We start from the raw sequence: 17,260 nt of genomic DNA, 5'->3' as shown, positions 1-17,260 counted from the left end.
ACAGTACTCCAGGTGCGGTCTCACTAGGGCCCTATACAACTGCAGAAGGACCTCTTTGCTCCTATACTCAACTCCTCTTGTTATGAAGTCCAACATGCCATTGGTTTTCTTCACTGCCTGCTGTACCTGCATGCACTATGAAGCGTGCTGTACAATTGCTTAGATATTAGTCTTTAAGAGCAACGATAGAGTGAGCGGGAAGAATCTGTCTGCACAGAGCTGCAGGGTGCTCCTCAGTTACACTGGAAGACTATAGGGAATTGGTAATTTGACCCTGTGAACACGTGGGTTTTCTCCGGGTGCTCCGGTTTCCTTCCACATGTACAGGTTTGTAGGTTAATTGGCTTCTGCAAAATTGTCCCTGGTGCGTAGGATAGTGCTAGTGTGCGGGGATCGCTGGTTGGCACGGACTCGGTGGGCCGGGGGGGGGCCTGTGTCCGAGCTGTATCTTTAAACTTAAACATTCAGCAGGTCAGGAAGCATCTGAAGAAAGAGAATCTCTAAACAAAGGTAAGACTGGTTAGAATTCGCAAGTGCACAGATGGACAAAAACACTTGAAAAAAGGAGTAAGTTGCGACATTTGTACTAATTCCTCAGATTTACAACTTTTATTTCAACAATTCAGAACATAAAACACAAACTCAGGAAAACAATTCTATAAAATTCTGCAACAGTATTAGTATAATAAAGAAAATAATTAATTTTAATACATCTTTAATTACATTGCACAATTTCATATAAGCAAACGGGTTTAAAAATCAGCGCAAACAACTTGTGCATCTTGCACATGTAGATAAACATTGCATTGCTAGTTGCTTCGTGCTTCAATTTGTGGTACTGAACAAGACTCAGAATCTCATTTCATCATCTATTCCCCTGGAATAAAACTGATCAAACACATTTACTCAAATCAAACACACTGGTGCATTACCTAAAGGAAAGATCACAATACCAGGCACCAACCCCTCTTCAGCACGAGATGTAATGGGGCAAGGGATGCAATTGGGACATTCCGTTTCTGGAGTCGGAGGCAGCTACTATACTGTACGTCTTGGAGAAGAAACCATCATTAACGCCAAGTCCTTCACTTCCACAGGCACAACCTTCATTGCAGGCACAATGGCCAATTCACATTTTACTTGTTCTTCACCAAAAGTCCAGGATCTAAACTTTGCAGGTCGATCTACCATTTTAACACCAATGTGTCCGCCCCAAGGTCCTGTTACCACGCACGCTAATCCCTCAGGATCTGATAGCTGGCACTCTGGGATTGGTCATTTGTATCTGCATTTCATGTTGCATATCCCAACTAGTGGACACGTTGTCCAGAGAGCTGTGCAAGTGTCACAGTGCAAGGCAAGTGAATTGGAGACCACATATTCAAATCACATGAATCCAGCAAACATAACCTTCACTCGTTCTATAAACAAAAGCTACAGCAACAGCTACAACATAAAGAAAAACTGGAGAAAGAGCAGCCAGCCTTTCACAAGACACTGAATTACAAAGGATGGTAAAATAATCAGATTTGTACTGTCACTTTGCAAAAGGCCATAATATTTTCATTGGTATTTCTTAATTTCATTCTTGCAATGAATTATTTTCAGCACGAACAATAAACTATTATAAAGGATCAGTCCTAAGCACATCAGAATCAATTAAATTTGCTTATATCAGTCATTTTAAATACATCTTTTACTTTTCTACTGTCTGAAGAAGGGTCCTGACCTGAAACGTCACCCATCCTTTTTCTCGATAGATGCTGCCTGATCCGCTGAGTTACTCCATCGCTTTGTGTCTATCTATCCTCGGTTTATACCAACATCTGCAGTTCCTTTCTACCCATTTTTTACTTTTGGATGTTCTGTATCTCTGCTCCTTCCAAGACCATTTCAGGACCTTGCAAATGTGCCAAGAGGCACGAGAGGCCTTGATCTCCATCGCTGATGCTCTGGAACAGGTGATGGTTGCCTCAGCTCCATCTCTTAAGAATGGAATCGGCCATGATGCTTCAACAGCAATGAGAATCTAGTGTCAGGACATTCACACCAGAATCCTCTCCCCATCCCTTTGTCTCACTGTCTGGCGGGAGAAAACTTGGGCTCGAGACTTGCATTCTTATCCTTAGAGAAACGTGTTGAATGAAGATTAATAGCATGAAAAGATTAACTTATTTGAGGGGAAATAAGTCACTTTATTACACTGTCCTATCATAAACATATGCAAGGTATTGCCTAAAAACATAAGGATACTTAATAATGCCAAATAAAAAATTTTAAATCGAGAGCAACATTGAAAATTCAATTGTATTTTCATTTCACGGCCTGGTAAATATGAATATCAAAGGAGTAAGGCAAAATCCATTGATCCATCTGGGTTTGCAGCTGGATTCAAATTCATCTGAACGAAGGGACAATTACGAAGGGACATATTGTGAATTGTAATCAGTGGTAAACAATGTGGATTTTGAGAGAAACAAATGTAAACAACAGAAAACAGTCAAGATCTCTTAGTTTACAAATTGATAGTTTGCAAACACAACATACAGGGAATGTACAGTATATGTATTGACATCAGAAACAGGAAAATCACCAAATGTCCAAGTGCATAACTCCTGGCCAGCTCCCATTTTGATGCTAACATGGTGGGCCAGGGTATTTTTGGGCCATTTGTGGCTTGTATTATTTTGGTGATTTGGAGCTTAATGGAGTACAGGTGCCAGGGGTTATGGAAAGAAGGCAGGAAAATAGGGTTGAGAGGGAAAGATAGATTAGCCATGATTGAATGGCAGAGTAGACCTGATGGGCTGAATGGCCTACTTCTACTCTTATACCTTACGAACAATCCCACCCTAACAAATTGGGGATAAATGCAGACTCATGTGCCCCAAATATGCCCCCGCACAACACTGCATTATTCAGCGTTTCACAGGGGAACCTTGTATCCCACAAGCTGAAACATGCCAAGCAAATCAGTGCCTCCAACAATTTTGTTGAAAGATAGTTATATCAGTGAACGATCAGGAACACAGGGAGCTGGGATGGGAATGCTTACCGCAGGGCATTGCCAAAAATAGAGATTTCAATAGTTACTTTAAAGTTTAAACTAAAAGAGTTTATTTGTAAATATTACGGCTAACGATTCATTAGGTTCTCAAACATTTGTTATTTTTACTAGCCATCATTCTAGATCAGTGCCGATCAATATCTTTAGGAAAATATTACAAAGCAAACAATAAATTTAAACCTGGTTAACTAACTCAAGAGCAGAAGTGGTAATTGTTATTTTTTGTTATAAAACATGACTGGTTTGGAAATTTAAAAAAAAGTACTTTTGTATTAAATTTACATCGAAGGCATTTTATAATTGGTATGTGTGATTGTTAGTTTAGATACAGTGCAGAAGCAGGCCCTTCGGCCCACCGAGTCAGCGCTGACCGGTGATCCCCGTACACTAGCACTTTCCGACACACTAAGGTCAATTTTAAATCTTTACCGAAGCTAATTAACCTACAAACCTGTATGTCTTTGGAGTGTGGGGGGAAACCAAAGCACCTGGGGAAACCCACACAGTCACAGAGAGAACATACCAACTCCGTACAGACAGCACTGACAGGATCAAACCCGGGTCTCTGGCGCTGTAAGGCAGCAAATCCATGTATCCTTCTTCAAATAAATATGGCAGACTTTATATTAAAATATATATATTGGACTGGAGTTCTGTGAAGAATGTACTTGTAACTCTTTCACAGTGGCAGTGGGCGGTGCTTCACTAGGTTAATGCCCTCTTTGGTTTGTGCAAATCACCATCTACAATTGTTTCTTAAACCACAGAAAGCATTTCATCTAGCATTCGTCAAAAGATGACGCAGAGGGAGTCTGGTACAATGGAATGTGAACAGCCCTCTTCAGTGAACGCAAGAGATGCCATAGCAACATCAATTAGTACGGATTTCAGAGGTTATGGGGAGAAGGCAGGAGAATGGGGAGAGATAGATCAGCCATGATTGAATGGTGGAGTAGACTTGATGGGCCGAATGGCCTAATTCTACTCCTGTCTCTTATGATCTTATGAGTATATGGGGTGGGGAGAGTGGAGTGAAGGCAGGCAGCGCTTCCTGACAAATATTCCCCTCCCCCTCTCTCAACAAACACGAGCAATAAACAATCAAAGCTACTCATGGAATATCACTGTCCTATCTGGGACATTCGTTGTGTCTCTTCACAGATGTTGCCTCTTCGGTGACTAAATCTAACCACTTTTGTTTCTATTTCAAATTTTCAGCATCTGCAAGATTTTGCGTCCGAAACTGAAAATTACAAAAGGCGCTGTATATATTAAAAGTTATTTCTGCAATGGGATTCTGAACTTTGCTTTCTTCGTTCCAGTTTTTAATAACCTCACTTGTGGAAGAAGTAGGATCAAGAAAACCAAGTCATTCAATATGGTGACTACCTGAATGGAACAAGCTGAAAACTAATGAAGGTACAAAGTAATAGAGTGACTCAGCGGGTCAGGCAGCACTGCTGGACAACAAGGTGACGTTTCAGGTAGGGAACCTACTCCAGTCTGACGAAGGGCTCAGACCTGAAATGTCACCTATCCATGTTGTCCAGAGATGCTGCCTGACCCACTGAGTTACTCCAGCACGTTGTCTTTTTGGTAAATCAGCATCTGCCGTACTTTGGATTCACTAAATACTAATGAACCCTGACAGATTCTCCGGATCTGCCTTCCAAGCATTCAAAACGGCAAGCGTTACACAAAACAGAGAATGGCTCAAAGGGAATCTAATGAACAATGACATTTTCGGAGCGTAGAAAAACAATATTTGTGCAGCTTAGCATTACTCGGCCTGTTAATAAGCCTTTTAAAGTGCAGGGGGAGAGACAGAGTACTCTAAAAGGAAAAAAAACCAAGTTAATATGGATAATAAATATTTTCATCGTGTCCAAATTCTAAGAAATGTTCCCTGTGTGGAAAGTAATTGAATGCATTAATTTGTTCTCCCACTGCAGAGCTCAGTGCTGAATGGACAATTATTTTTGAGGCACTGATGAGACAAAGTGGAATAGGAGACATGGTGCAGAATATTACTAAAGTCTCACTTTCATGCAGCACCAAGCCAGTGCCCGACAAAGATGACCGTTGCCTAATTCACTAGATGTTCCCATATTTAATGAGGGAAAGGCACAGTCAGTCACACATTCATCTAGAACATTACTAGTTAAGTACTACAAATATTACGTTACTCTGTATTTCTCCCGACCTTCAACTGTGCAATGAAACTATCTGGCTGAGATCTAAAATCAATAAATGACTCTTCTCTATAATGGTCCCAATAGAAATTGCAATTGCCTACATAAAATTTGGAACGGGCCAAACACAACACTTAATTAAATTCAAGCGCACATAAGACTAAACTGACTCTAAGACTAAACTGTGCTTTTTCATCAAATTGCACTATTTTGTGTAAAAGGAGAGTCTAAAGACATGGATAAATGAATGACCATGGAAGTTCAAGGCAATACATATTCAGAATATATTGTCGGTTTGACTCGGTTACAACCAAAATCTGATTTGCAGCAGGGCAAAATATCTGCCTTTATTTATTATTATATGTAGGTGTCTCAAAATAATAAAGAATAAACCTAGAGACTCCTTTTGAAATTTGCTTTGGCTGGAAGTACACAATAGTTGTGGCAGTGCTGTTTTAGGAGCTAGGTTGCAAATTTTGATTTAGGCTTGGGTATCAGGTAGGAAAAGCATTGGGAGAGTAAATCCCACTTTCATCCCCACAATTATATTATTTGACATATCCGAAGATATTGATTTCCTCCATGTATTGTGAGATGTGTTTTGGATGTCACTGGCTGGGAGCAGACATAATTCGGTTCAAAATATATTTTTGCAGTCAAGACCTTTGGTCAAGGCTAAGTTAACAATGGTCTTGTGTGATTTAAACTCCTTTTTGAAACGAGGTGGAGCATGTTTAGAACACTGCAGCATTTTGATGCAGCTTCTAGAAGGTGCAATTGCTGCCAGCTCTCGAACTGCAGTGGAAACGGCACACCGCAAAAGACGACGTTGCATGAATAATGCCTTTGCTCTTGCTGAGGTCTCATTCCAAAAAACATATTTTCCACCGATATTGGCAGAACCAAAATCGTGAATGAAAAAAAAAAGACCAAGATCATTGGTAACTCAACAGGAATTGAAAAATTGATCCTCCAGTGTTCTTGTCATGAAACATTCTAGTTACAGCCACGCAGAGTCAAAACTGATGAACCACAGCAATGTACAAGATGGACAATCCTGACCTGAAGCTGGGATGTTTGGTGCCAGAACGACTATGGGTTAAAGTCCTTGCTCTCCATCAGCTTTCACCCACAATAATGAACGTTGCTAGACATGAGCGGAACCTTTACGACTTCTTGCTTAATCCAAAAAATCCAATAAAAATGCATTTTAAAGTCTTCTATTTTACACAACAGATACTGGACCAGTATTCGTCAAAATCAAGATCAAACAGCAAATGCAACTTCCTCTAACATCTCTCTCACCTTTACCATTGACCCCAAGAAGACCCCACAAACTCAAAAGCAGAATAAAGCGCAGTGTAGATGCTTAAGTCAATGGAGAACAAGAAAATGCTGAGCTAACACACTAGCTCGAACGCATCTCAATGTGAAAGAGGTCTACTAATTAAAGACAGAGGAAATGAACAGCGCACAACAAAGGAACATCTAAGTAGGTACTGACCTGAAACAAGAGATTGAGTTCTGCAAACAAGATTGAGGATTCTGAGACTGAAGAAAACTTAGAATTATATCCCACCACCATCAGTAATAACAACATTATTGCTGCCACACAAGACTAAAATAACAATGCCACTAGCCGTATTTTCGTGATCCGTTTCAACACATCCTCATGGAAGTACCGAAAATAATTCGATAGTAATTGGCACATATCAAATCAGAAATTTATTTATTTTACTTTTAATCCTAGCAATAGACTAATACATCGATGTGAAATAGTCACTCAAAAACAAAATGCATATTTATGTGGCCATATGGCACCTGTTTCTCAAAATTTATCTGTGCCTTCTTCTCAAGTGCAATCGTCACAACAAGACTACCTAATTACCAAAATAAACTTCACCCTATTCTCCATGCAACGGAATTTGTATCACCATCAAGTGCTCACTCATTATTGATGTACCTGGTTTGCTAACATTATTAAATCATTCTTAGCCCAAAAATACCTATAGTCACAAAGACAACCACAGAACTCAATTCCATAAATCTTTTCTGCATTTTGGGATTTAAATATCTGCAAACAAAAGAGTGCAGAAATGTACAGTTGAGGTATCAATGTCATTGGTTTTGTTTTTTAACAACCCTCCCATCATTTTCTTATAGCCCTATTCTTTAGCTGTAATTTTTGAAAGATTTTGCATAGGTTGACTACTCAAACACAAAATTGTGTGCACCATTTTACTGAACTTAGAACCTTGAAAACTGCGCGTGCTCGTTATTTAACTTTAACTGTAGATGTGGTAACTCAAACCTGAAAGCAGTCAGTGAGAGAACCTTGCACAAATTCACCTCAGATTTCAAGCACCACACAGATACAACTAAAAGCCCAAATCCAGCCCCCGTGCCCCCCTTCTGCAGTTGCAATTCAATGAAATGTGAGCACTCTGTTATAAAGTCTAATCAGAAGGGAAATGTGGTAAGACGACACAAAGTGCTGGAGTAACTCAGCAGGTCAGACAGCATCGCTGGGGAAACATGGATAGGCAACGTTTCGGGTTGAGACCTTTCTTCAGATGACGACCCAATCTCAAGAAGGGTCCTGACCCGAAACACTACCTATCTATGTGTCCCCAGAGATGCTGCCTGACCTGCTGAGATATTCCAGCACTTTGTGCCTTTTGTTGTAAATCGGCATCTGCGGTTGGTTGTTTTCTCAGAAAAATGAGGTACATTCTCTTTGTTCTTCACTGAATAAAGGAAGGGGAATTGAAGTGACATGGCCAAATGACTCATCTAAAACAATCACCTTAAGATTGGACCTCAATGATGTCTAAACAAATCCAGAACTAAGATTGATTACAGTAGCTGCACTGTAAAGTTAACATTCATCCAAATAGCAAAAAACAAACTGCTGGAGGAATTCAGTGGGTCAGACAGTATCTGTGGGGAATAGACAGATAGATGACTTGTCATGTTAGGACCCCTCTTCAGATTGAAGGATCCCGCCCCGCAACGTTGTCTGTCCATTTCCTTCCACAAATGTTGTCTGATCTGCCAAGTTCATCCAGCAGTTTGTTTCTTGTTCCATATTCCTGCATCGGCAGTCTTGTGTCGTTATTCCTCAAAACAGAATGCATCGAGCTGGAACGTGGCCTAAAAATGTCGAGAACTGTATTTTGCGTTACATTATCATCCACGGTGACATTTTCAAAGGTGGTAAACTCATATTTTAAACATATTCCAATATCAGATCAAAACCAGTAATCGTCTTTTTCATGCCAGTACCATACATTAAGGGCAGTTACCCACCAGAAGTAAATTTCCCATGTTAATAATTTTAAACTGCTAAAAAATGATTTGTTTTAAGTGTCACCAAGCTTTTGCCTTTCCACAATTCCGTCACCCACTCAAGCACAATAATAATAATATTAACTGATGGATCCGTATACAGATGTTTGCACTTCATATTGTATTCTCTGAAGGCCTATCCAAAAGTCATGAGAAATAGGGGCTGTGAATCATAAATCAACTCTCAAACTTTAAAATAATAAAGCTCAAATGAATGATTTTCCTTTTCAAGTGTGAAGCTGCAAACACAGTACAGCATTGACTCTATTTTGGACTTGGTCAATGAGAGCCTGTACTACAAAGAGACTGTTGCTGGCATCGTGTTGGTGATTAAACACAGTCCACAATTTATTAAGTTACAACACAAAAAAAGCTGTGGTTCATTCCACATGATGGGATAAATATTACTGGATATAGCTCCAATTTAACGTGGTAAATATATTTTAGCTTTAATAATTGTTAAATGTAACTGCATGGTGTGACCAATAAAGTGTGTATTTATCTCATTTACCATAGATCCTAAATAAGAAAAAATGACCAAGGTTTACAAACTGCAAAGTTATCGTGTACCAAGCCAGGGAAAAAAATACTTTTGAGGAAGATGTACAGGCAACCCTGATGGACTGGTGTTTGATTCAACCAGCTAGACGAGACAGTAAGAATACAAAATCAGTCTGAACAAGTTTAAAACAAAAATGAAATGTGGTTCACCTTGTGCTTGCTTACATCATTCAAGAGGTAGAAAGATTTCTGATGATGGGTAGAATGTTGTTTTCCTAAAAATATCAGTATTTGCTTTCTACAGTAAATATATGTTCTGGGGAGCACAGATCAAGTCATTCTTTCACCATGTCAAATTCCCATGTCTGCAAATCATTAGAACCCCCCCCCCAAAAAAAAAAAATCATATTTGGATTTTCAATTAAATTTAATATCTACTTGAGGTTGATGGTCAGTAATCACAATACAAGCACCCTTAGAAGTAGTCAATGTAGAATAAATCCACTGTCGAAGGGAAGTGGCGTCAAAATGCTTCCCAATTTTCTTCAATCCTAATGGCACTCATGCTTAATGCTTCTGGCACAAAGAACATCTGAAGTGCATCTATTCCCAGAGATAGATTCATCTGCAGAGATCAGTGGAAAGTAATCCAGAAATACAGAACCGATTTGGAAGATTTCCTGTCAGTTGTCCAGCTGAAATCAGCTAACTCAGCACAACTCAAGAATGCCCTTGGTATGGTCTTGAGATAAACTCTAAAGATTGAACCCAGAGGCAGCAAAGTATCCACATATGCATTTGCAGCTTATTCCATTTCTAATTGTTTGTTTTAACAAGATTTAGGTATTTGATTCCACAAAGCATCAACCAAGCAAAAGATCAATTAGGAAAAGATGGTGTCCAAATTCATAGATTTCTAGAAGGAATGAGATTTCACCTAGTCCTCCAGAGTGATGATACGATTTCTATATAGATAATTTATTAATACTGTAGACAATACAAACTTTTATTTAACCTAACTTTTTTTTAAAATAACTCATTTGTGTTCAACCCTACAAGTGCAGGACCATCCAAAGTACTCTTTTTGAACAATTTCCAGAAAAACCTAGACAACATGGGATTTAATGAAAAACTGCACGTCTTTGGGTCTTGGTAGTATTCTAGGTAAAGTTAAAATGACAATGAACAAACATTAGGATAACATGCCACGTATGAACAAATACTCAAAGTTAAAAGCAACTCATTGTGAAAGTTTGACGGTGAATTTGGAGAAGGCATCACAGAGGTCTGAATGGAGGTAATAGATTAGCTCTGAATGGAGGTAATAGATTAGCTCTGTAAGCGCTTCTCCATGTATGAATTGCACATTTTGTTTTTCTAAAAAGACAAAATCCAGTGAAAGACTTAATTGCCTACATTTATTTCTTTTTTAGTTCAAACACTGCTGCACTTAATCTGATCAAAAGACCACAAAACAAATGATGGAACACTATCTGGGGCAGAAAAATAAATGTATTTGTCAACCATAACTTAAAAATATATATCAGAAGGCACAAGTTTTCAACAAACAAACTCCTGAAATTTTTTCTGGGACCTCTAAATGCTGGCTCATTTGCTCAGACTGACAGTAGATCTCTTGTGGTAACAGTAACTCTTGTTCCATGTCCTGGTGACTAGAAAACCAAGTTATGGTCAAGCACGGTGAATTGCCAGGTCTTGTGCACTCAAAGTTTCCTTCACGGAAAAAAGACATAAAGGGTCTTGCAATCACTCTTACACAGTTGTGGTAAGAGAATAATTTGGCTGGGCGAACTACATTAAGAACAGGGAGTTGTTTTAAGATTACCAAACCCAAGCCAGGAATGTAATGATAATAAAGGACCGAATGATTGAAGAATTTGGCAAATAAGGTTTGTACAGTGGTTACTCGCTGTGGTCTGAACAGTTCTGATCTGCTGATGTTGTACACTGGGGCTTGTTCTTCTCCCAGTGACATATGGCATTTGCGTATTCGAGAATAAGTTTATCCATCCAAGTTAAAGGTTTTGGGAAAAGCACCGCCCCTTCAAAGAATCCAAGGTGTCCACCGTGCAGTGTTAACACAAACATGACATTTTCTTTTTTCTCTGTTAAAGAAAGAAAAACATAATTAGAGATTCACAAAGAAAGTGCAATCAATTAGAGCAAAACATTTGCAACTTCCCTCCTCTCTGTACAAGATCTACAAATTAACGTTATTTTTACCGAAATCAACTTTAACCGAGTTTCATATGGATTCTACAGCTTTCTTCAGAGCTCACTTGCTCAAGTTCACAGATTAGTGAAATACCAATCAAAGATTCCACGATCAAATCCCATGTAGGATTGACTACTGGATTTCATTTGAGGTATTGGATATTTCTTCAGAATGTCTAAGAGATGAGAGGCAGCAATTTTGGACATCATTTAATAACATCTGCCAGGAAGTTTATTTATGCATTCTGGGCAGGGATAAGGTCAGGCCTAGCTGCGATGACAACACCACAGGCATTGAGAGGTTGAATCCCACACAGGTGTACATCACGTCTTCAGTTGTATTAGGATATAGAATAGTTCAGCACAGGAACGGCCTTTCAGCCCACAATGTTTGTGCCGAAAGTTCTGCCTAACTGAACTGATCGCATCTGCCTGTGCATCATCCATATCACTATTCCCTGTACTTCCTTGTACCTACCGAACAGCATCTTAAACGCCACTATCGTAGTTCCCTCCACAACCCCCCTTGCAATGCTTACCACTCTATATGTACAACACATGCCCCACTCACCTTATCGCTATGTGCTCCAGCATTGGACATTTCTACCCTGGGACTGTGTGCTCCAGCATTGGACATTTCTACCCTATCTAAGCCTCTCAATTTTATCTGCTTCTATCAAATCTCTGACATTCTAGAGAAAACAATCCAAGTCTATCCAACATCTCCTTGTAGCTGAAACCCTCTTATACAGACAGCATCTGGCAAACCTCATCAGCACCCTCTCCAAAGCTTCCACATCTCTCCTGTAAGGGGGCAACCAAAACCGCACACAATACTCCAAATTCAGCCTAACCCAAATTCTCTGAATCAGCATCAAGTATTCCTGACTTTTATATTCAATGACCCTAGCAACGAAGGCAAGTACACCATGGGCAGTCTACACCACCCTATCTACATGTGCTATCACCATGAATTAAGAAAAGCACATGCTTTGCATCGTATCTCAGGTGCTATCTTTTGAAAAGCTTCATTTTCATTCAAATCTATACCACTAAACTAAAATACAAAACAAATCCATTTAACCATGAGTTACTCAAGAGTTAGGAGTGTCCCAGAGGCCATCACACCCCACCCATTTCCCAGATTTCCTCCCCCTCCCTCCCCCCCCCCCCCACCACGTACAATCAGTCTGAAGAAGACTCCCAATCCAAAATGTTACCTGTCCACGTGCTCCAGAGAGGCTACCTGACCTGCTGAGTTATTCCAGCACTTTGTTTTTTTTGTTGGTAAACCAGCATCTGCAATTCCTTTAATCTCCAAGAGTGCTTGACTAATCTTCTGGAATTTTTTGAGGATGTAACAAGTAGAATGGATAAGGGAGAGCCCGTGGGTATGGTGTATCTGGACTTTCAAAAACCCTTTGACAAGGTTCCACACAAGAGATTACTGTGCAAAATTAGAGCACATGGTATTGGGGGTAGGGTATTAACATGGATAGAGAACTGGTTGACAGACAGGAAGCAAAGAGTAGGAATTAACGGGTCCTTTTCAGTATGGCAGGCAGTGACTAGTGGTGTGCCGCAGGGCTCAGTGCTGGGACCCCAGTTGTTTACAATATATATTAATGATTTAGACGAGGGAATTAAATGTAACATCTCCAAGTTTGTGGATGACACAAAGCTGGATGGCAGTGTGAGCTGCGAGGAGGATGCTATGAGGCTGCAGAGTTACTTGGATAGGTTGGTTGATTGGGTAGATAGATGCATGCAGATGCAGTATAATGTGGATAAATGTGAGGTTATCCACTTTGGTGGCAAGAACAGGAAGGTAGATTATTATCTAAATGGTGTCAGATTAGGAAAAGGGGAGGTGCAACGAGACCTGGGTGTGCTTGTACATCAGTCACAGAAAATAAGGATGCAGGCATAGCAGGCAGTGAAGAAAGCTAATGGCATGTTGGCCTTCATTGCGAGAGGATTTGAGTTTAGGAGCATGGAGGTCCTACTGCAGTTGTACAGGGCCCTGGTGAGACCGCACCTGGAGTATTGTGTGCAATTTAGGTCTCCTAATTTGAGGAAGGACATTATTGCTATTGAGGGAGTGCAGCTTAGTAGGTTCACCAGGTTAATTCCCGGGATGACAGGGCTGACATATGATGAAAGAATGGGCTTGTATTCACTAGAATTTAGAAGGATGAGAGGGGATCTTATAGAAACATATACAATTCTTAAAGGATTGGACAGACTAAATGCTGGAAAATTGTTCCCGATGTTGGGGGAGTCCAGAACCAGGGGTCACAGTTTAACAATAAGGGGCAGACCATTTAGGACTGAGATGAGGAAAAACTTCTTCAGCCAGAGAGTTGTGAATCTGTGGAATTCTCTGCCACAGAATTGGAGGCCAATTCACTGAATGTTTTCAAGAGAGTTAGATTTAGCTCTTAGGGCTAAAGGAATCAAGGGATATGGGGAAAAAGCAGGAACGGGATACTGATTTTAGATGGTCAACCATGATCATATTGAATGGCGATGCCGGCTTGAAGGGCCAAATGGCCTACTCCTGTATCTATTTTTCTATGTTTAATTGTCATAGATACTGACAATGGAACAATGAAATTCTTGCTTAACAGGCCCGTAAATGCAATAACACACATAAATATACATAAATCAATAATGCAATAAATTAATAACGGTAACACTAGGTAATTATAATAGTGCAAAACGAAAGTCTGTAGTGTGACCAAAACCCCCCACATATCATAGATCAGGAATACATTCACTTCAGAGGACGAGATAAAGAACAACTGTGCCAGTAAGTGCAGTGTGTTTGTGCAGGAGATGGTGCTGAACACAAATATTGACCCAGGCAGCACCTGCTGTCCAGCTCTTTAACTGCTGGATGGCTTCGCAGTCAATCAGCACTCTGTGAGTGCAAGGTACCTGAGCAAACATTACAAGACTTCACAAGCCCCCATGTTGAATAGGTTTTTTCACTGACCAACACATGCTTACGTGTACAAAACAGGAAACCAACTGCACTGCTGATGCAGTTGAGATACTTCAATGGTTTTTAACTGCATGTTTTCTCTCTAAGAATGTGGTTTATGTTTACTGCAGGCAAAATTAAATTAGTAAATCAAAGATGCAAGCAAAGGAGAGAAAATATTTTCCATAAACTCTGAACAAGCATGAAAATAAATGATTGTGCCAAACATGCCACAGTATTTATATCCTTTAATATACTGCAGGCATACAAGACACAACCTAGTAACGCTGTAAACAGATCTGCATTTTTGAACAAATTGATTTTCCTCCATAATCTATCTATATACTAAAACTCTTGTTTGTTTGTTTGTTTGTTCCTGAACTACAGCCAAAACGGTACACGATAGCGCAACAATTTTAGGCCCACCTTGCTCACCGTCGTCCCTTTGGTGCTAATGGAAAAAGTTTCATTGAAATCGGTGTTATATTTTTAAAGTTATTCACATTTGAAAGTTTAAATCTATCTCCTAGGGAGGGAGGGAGGAAGGGGGGGGGAGGAGGGAGGATAAGGGGGGTTGAGGAGGATGGAGTGGGGGGGAGACGGGAAGGGAGGGAGAAGGGGAGAAGGGGGAAGAGGGGGGAAGAGGGGAGGAGGGGGAGAGAGGGTACTGCATCAATGCAGGAGAGGTTAGGGCCCAACGGGTCCACGGTCTAGTATTTGATTAAAATTTGATTAAGGTAAATATTTTACCCCCCACCAATAAACATAATGAGAAGGGAAAAATTGGACCAGGACAAGGTGCAGTCAAATAGCAGCCACTCTCACAGCAATGTTCCAGCCACCAACACAGCAGTCATCAAATATTGGCGCCATGGTACTTCATGGTCACATGGACCTAGCTACGGTGACATTCCCTTTTGCATTCAGTTCAGTCAAATCTTACTATACATGAGCACGATCATACTTAAGTACACGAGTGTAATAGTGAATTGCAGAGGCAGTATGCAAAAGTCGCCACGGTTCTGGCACCACTTGTACTCTTCAAGTTCAAAGTTGTTAAAAAATATATATTTTGTACCACAGAATTTTAGCTCGTAAACTTCAATTTAACATTAAAGCTGACAGCACGCTGGGGAACCTAATACGAGTACATTCAAATTTAAATTTTAGTCACCAAGGAATATGGGCTGTTTGTATAAAGAGGCATCTCCAATCTGCTCCTTCATTTAATGACTAATGACCAATCTAGACCTAACCCTATTGCAAGGTGAATGGCCATATTTTTGCATTGCACATTTATTCTGTGCACCTTCATACACGTAGCCAACAAAATCTAGCGACTTCAAGTCTTGAAAACTAAAATTAGGTCATAAGGGATAAGAGCAGAATTAGGCCATTCAGCCCATCAAGTCTACTCCACCATTGAATCATGGCTGATCTATCTCTCCCTCCTAGCACCATTCTCCTGCCTTCACCCAATAACTAATCAACAATCTATCTCTGCCTTAAAAATATCCATTGACGTCCTCCACAGCCTTCTGTGGCATTGAATTCCACAGATTCGCCACCCTTTGACTAAAGAAATTCCTCCTCATCTCCTTCCTAAAAGAACATCCTTTAATTCTGAGGCTATACCTCTAGTCCTAGCCTGTCCCATTAGTGGAAACATCCTCTCCACACATCCACTCTATCCAAACCTTTCACCCACCGTTCGGTAAGCTTCAATGAGGTGCCTCTCATTCTTCTAAACTCCAATGAGTTCAGGCCCAGTTCTGTCAAACGCTCATCATATGTTAACCCACTCATTCCTGGGATCATTCTTGTCAACCTCCTCTGGACCCTCTCCAGAGCCAGCACATCCTTCCTCAGATATGGTGCCCAAAATTGCTCACAATACTCCAAATGTGGCTTGACCAGCTCCTTATAGAGCCTCAGCATCACATCCCTGTTTTTGTATTCTAGCCCTCTTGAAATAAATGCTAGCATTGCATTTGCCTTCCTTACTACCGATTCAACTTGCAAATTAACTTTTTGGGACTCCTGCACCACTACAAAGTCCCTTTGCATGTACGATTTCTGGATTCTCTCCCCATTTAGAAAATAGTCTACAATTTTTTTAATACTACCAAAATGCATGACTCTACACTTTGCTACATTATATTCCATCTGACACTTCTCTGCCCACTCTCCCAACCTGTCCAAGTCCTTCTGCAGAGTCCCTGCTTTCTCTACACTACCTGCCCTTCCACCTATTTTTGTATCATCTGCAAACTTGGCCACAAAGCCTTCAGTCCCCTCATCCAAATCATTAATATACAACGTGGAGCGTAGTAGCCCCAGCACTGACCCCTGCGGAACTCCGCTAGTCACTGGCAGCCAACCACAAAAAGCCCCCTTTATTGCCACTCTTTGTCTTCTGCCACCCAGCCAACCTGCGATCCATGCTAGTAGCGGCCCTTTGGTACCATGGGCTCTCATCTTCCTTAGCAGCCTCACATGTGGCACTTTAACAAAGGCTTTCTGAAAATCTAGGTGTACAACATCTATTGCACATAAAAATAGCTTTTTTCCCACGAGTGCTAGTTCTACTCAATAACCAAAGTCTGTAGTTTCTTTTTTGCTCTGGTTTATTTTCACCGACATGTTTAGACCATAATGTTGTATTCTAATTGTTTTGATGTGTTTATGCTTTATTCTTAATTGTTAACTGTATGTTTGTGTTGTCATTTGTGAGCGGAGCACCAAGGCACATTCCTTGTATATGCACATACTTGGCCAATAAACTTATTCATTCATTCATTTATTGACTCTCCTTTGTCAGTCCTGCTATTTACTTCTTCAAATAATTAGACAGACATAGAAAATAGGTACAGGAGGAGGCCATTTGGCCCTTCGAGCCAGCAGATTTGTCAGGCAAGATCTCCCCTTCAC

The 17,260-nt window shown here is 40.3% G+C and overlaps 1 protein-coding gene across 7 annotated transcripts in view; it reads right to left on the bottom strand.

Moving 5' to 3' along the window:
• Positions 1-627: 627 nt before the first annotated feature.
• The window catches only part of LOC144609123 (monoacylglycerol lipase ABHD2-like), a 93,201-nt gene continuing 76,568 nt past the window's right edge, over positions 628-17,260 (bottom strand). For all 7 annotated transcript variants that reach the window (XM_078427506.1, XM_078427513.1, XM_078427508.1 and 4 more), the window contains one exon: positions 628-11,234. In XM_078427506.1, the coding sequence (XP_078283632.1) occupies positions 11,032-11,234 (203 nt within the window). In that variant the 3' untranslated portion in view covers positions 628-11,031. The remainder of the gene's footprint in view (positions 11,235-17,260) is intronic.

The sequence above is a fragment of the Rhinoraja longicauda genome, chromosome 33 (assembly GCF_053455715.1).
Source record: "Rhinoraja longicauda isolate Sanriku21f chromosome 33, sRhiLon1.1, whole genome shotgun sequence".
Taxonomy (NCBI): Eukaryota; Metazoa; Chordata; class Chondrichthyes; order Rajiformes; family Arhynchobatidae; genus Rhinoraja; species Rhinoraja longicauda.
The sequence above is the reverse complement of the archived record's forward strand: the minus strand, read 5'-3'. Positions and strand labels throughout refer to the sequence as shown.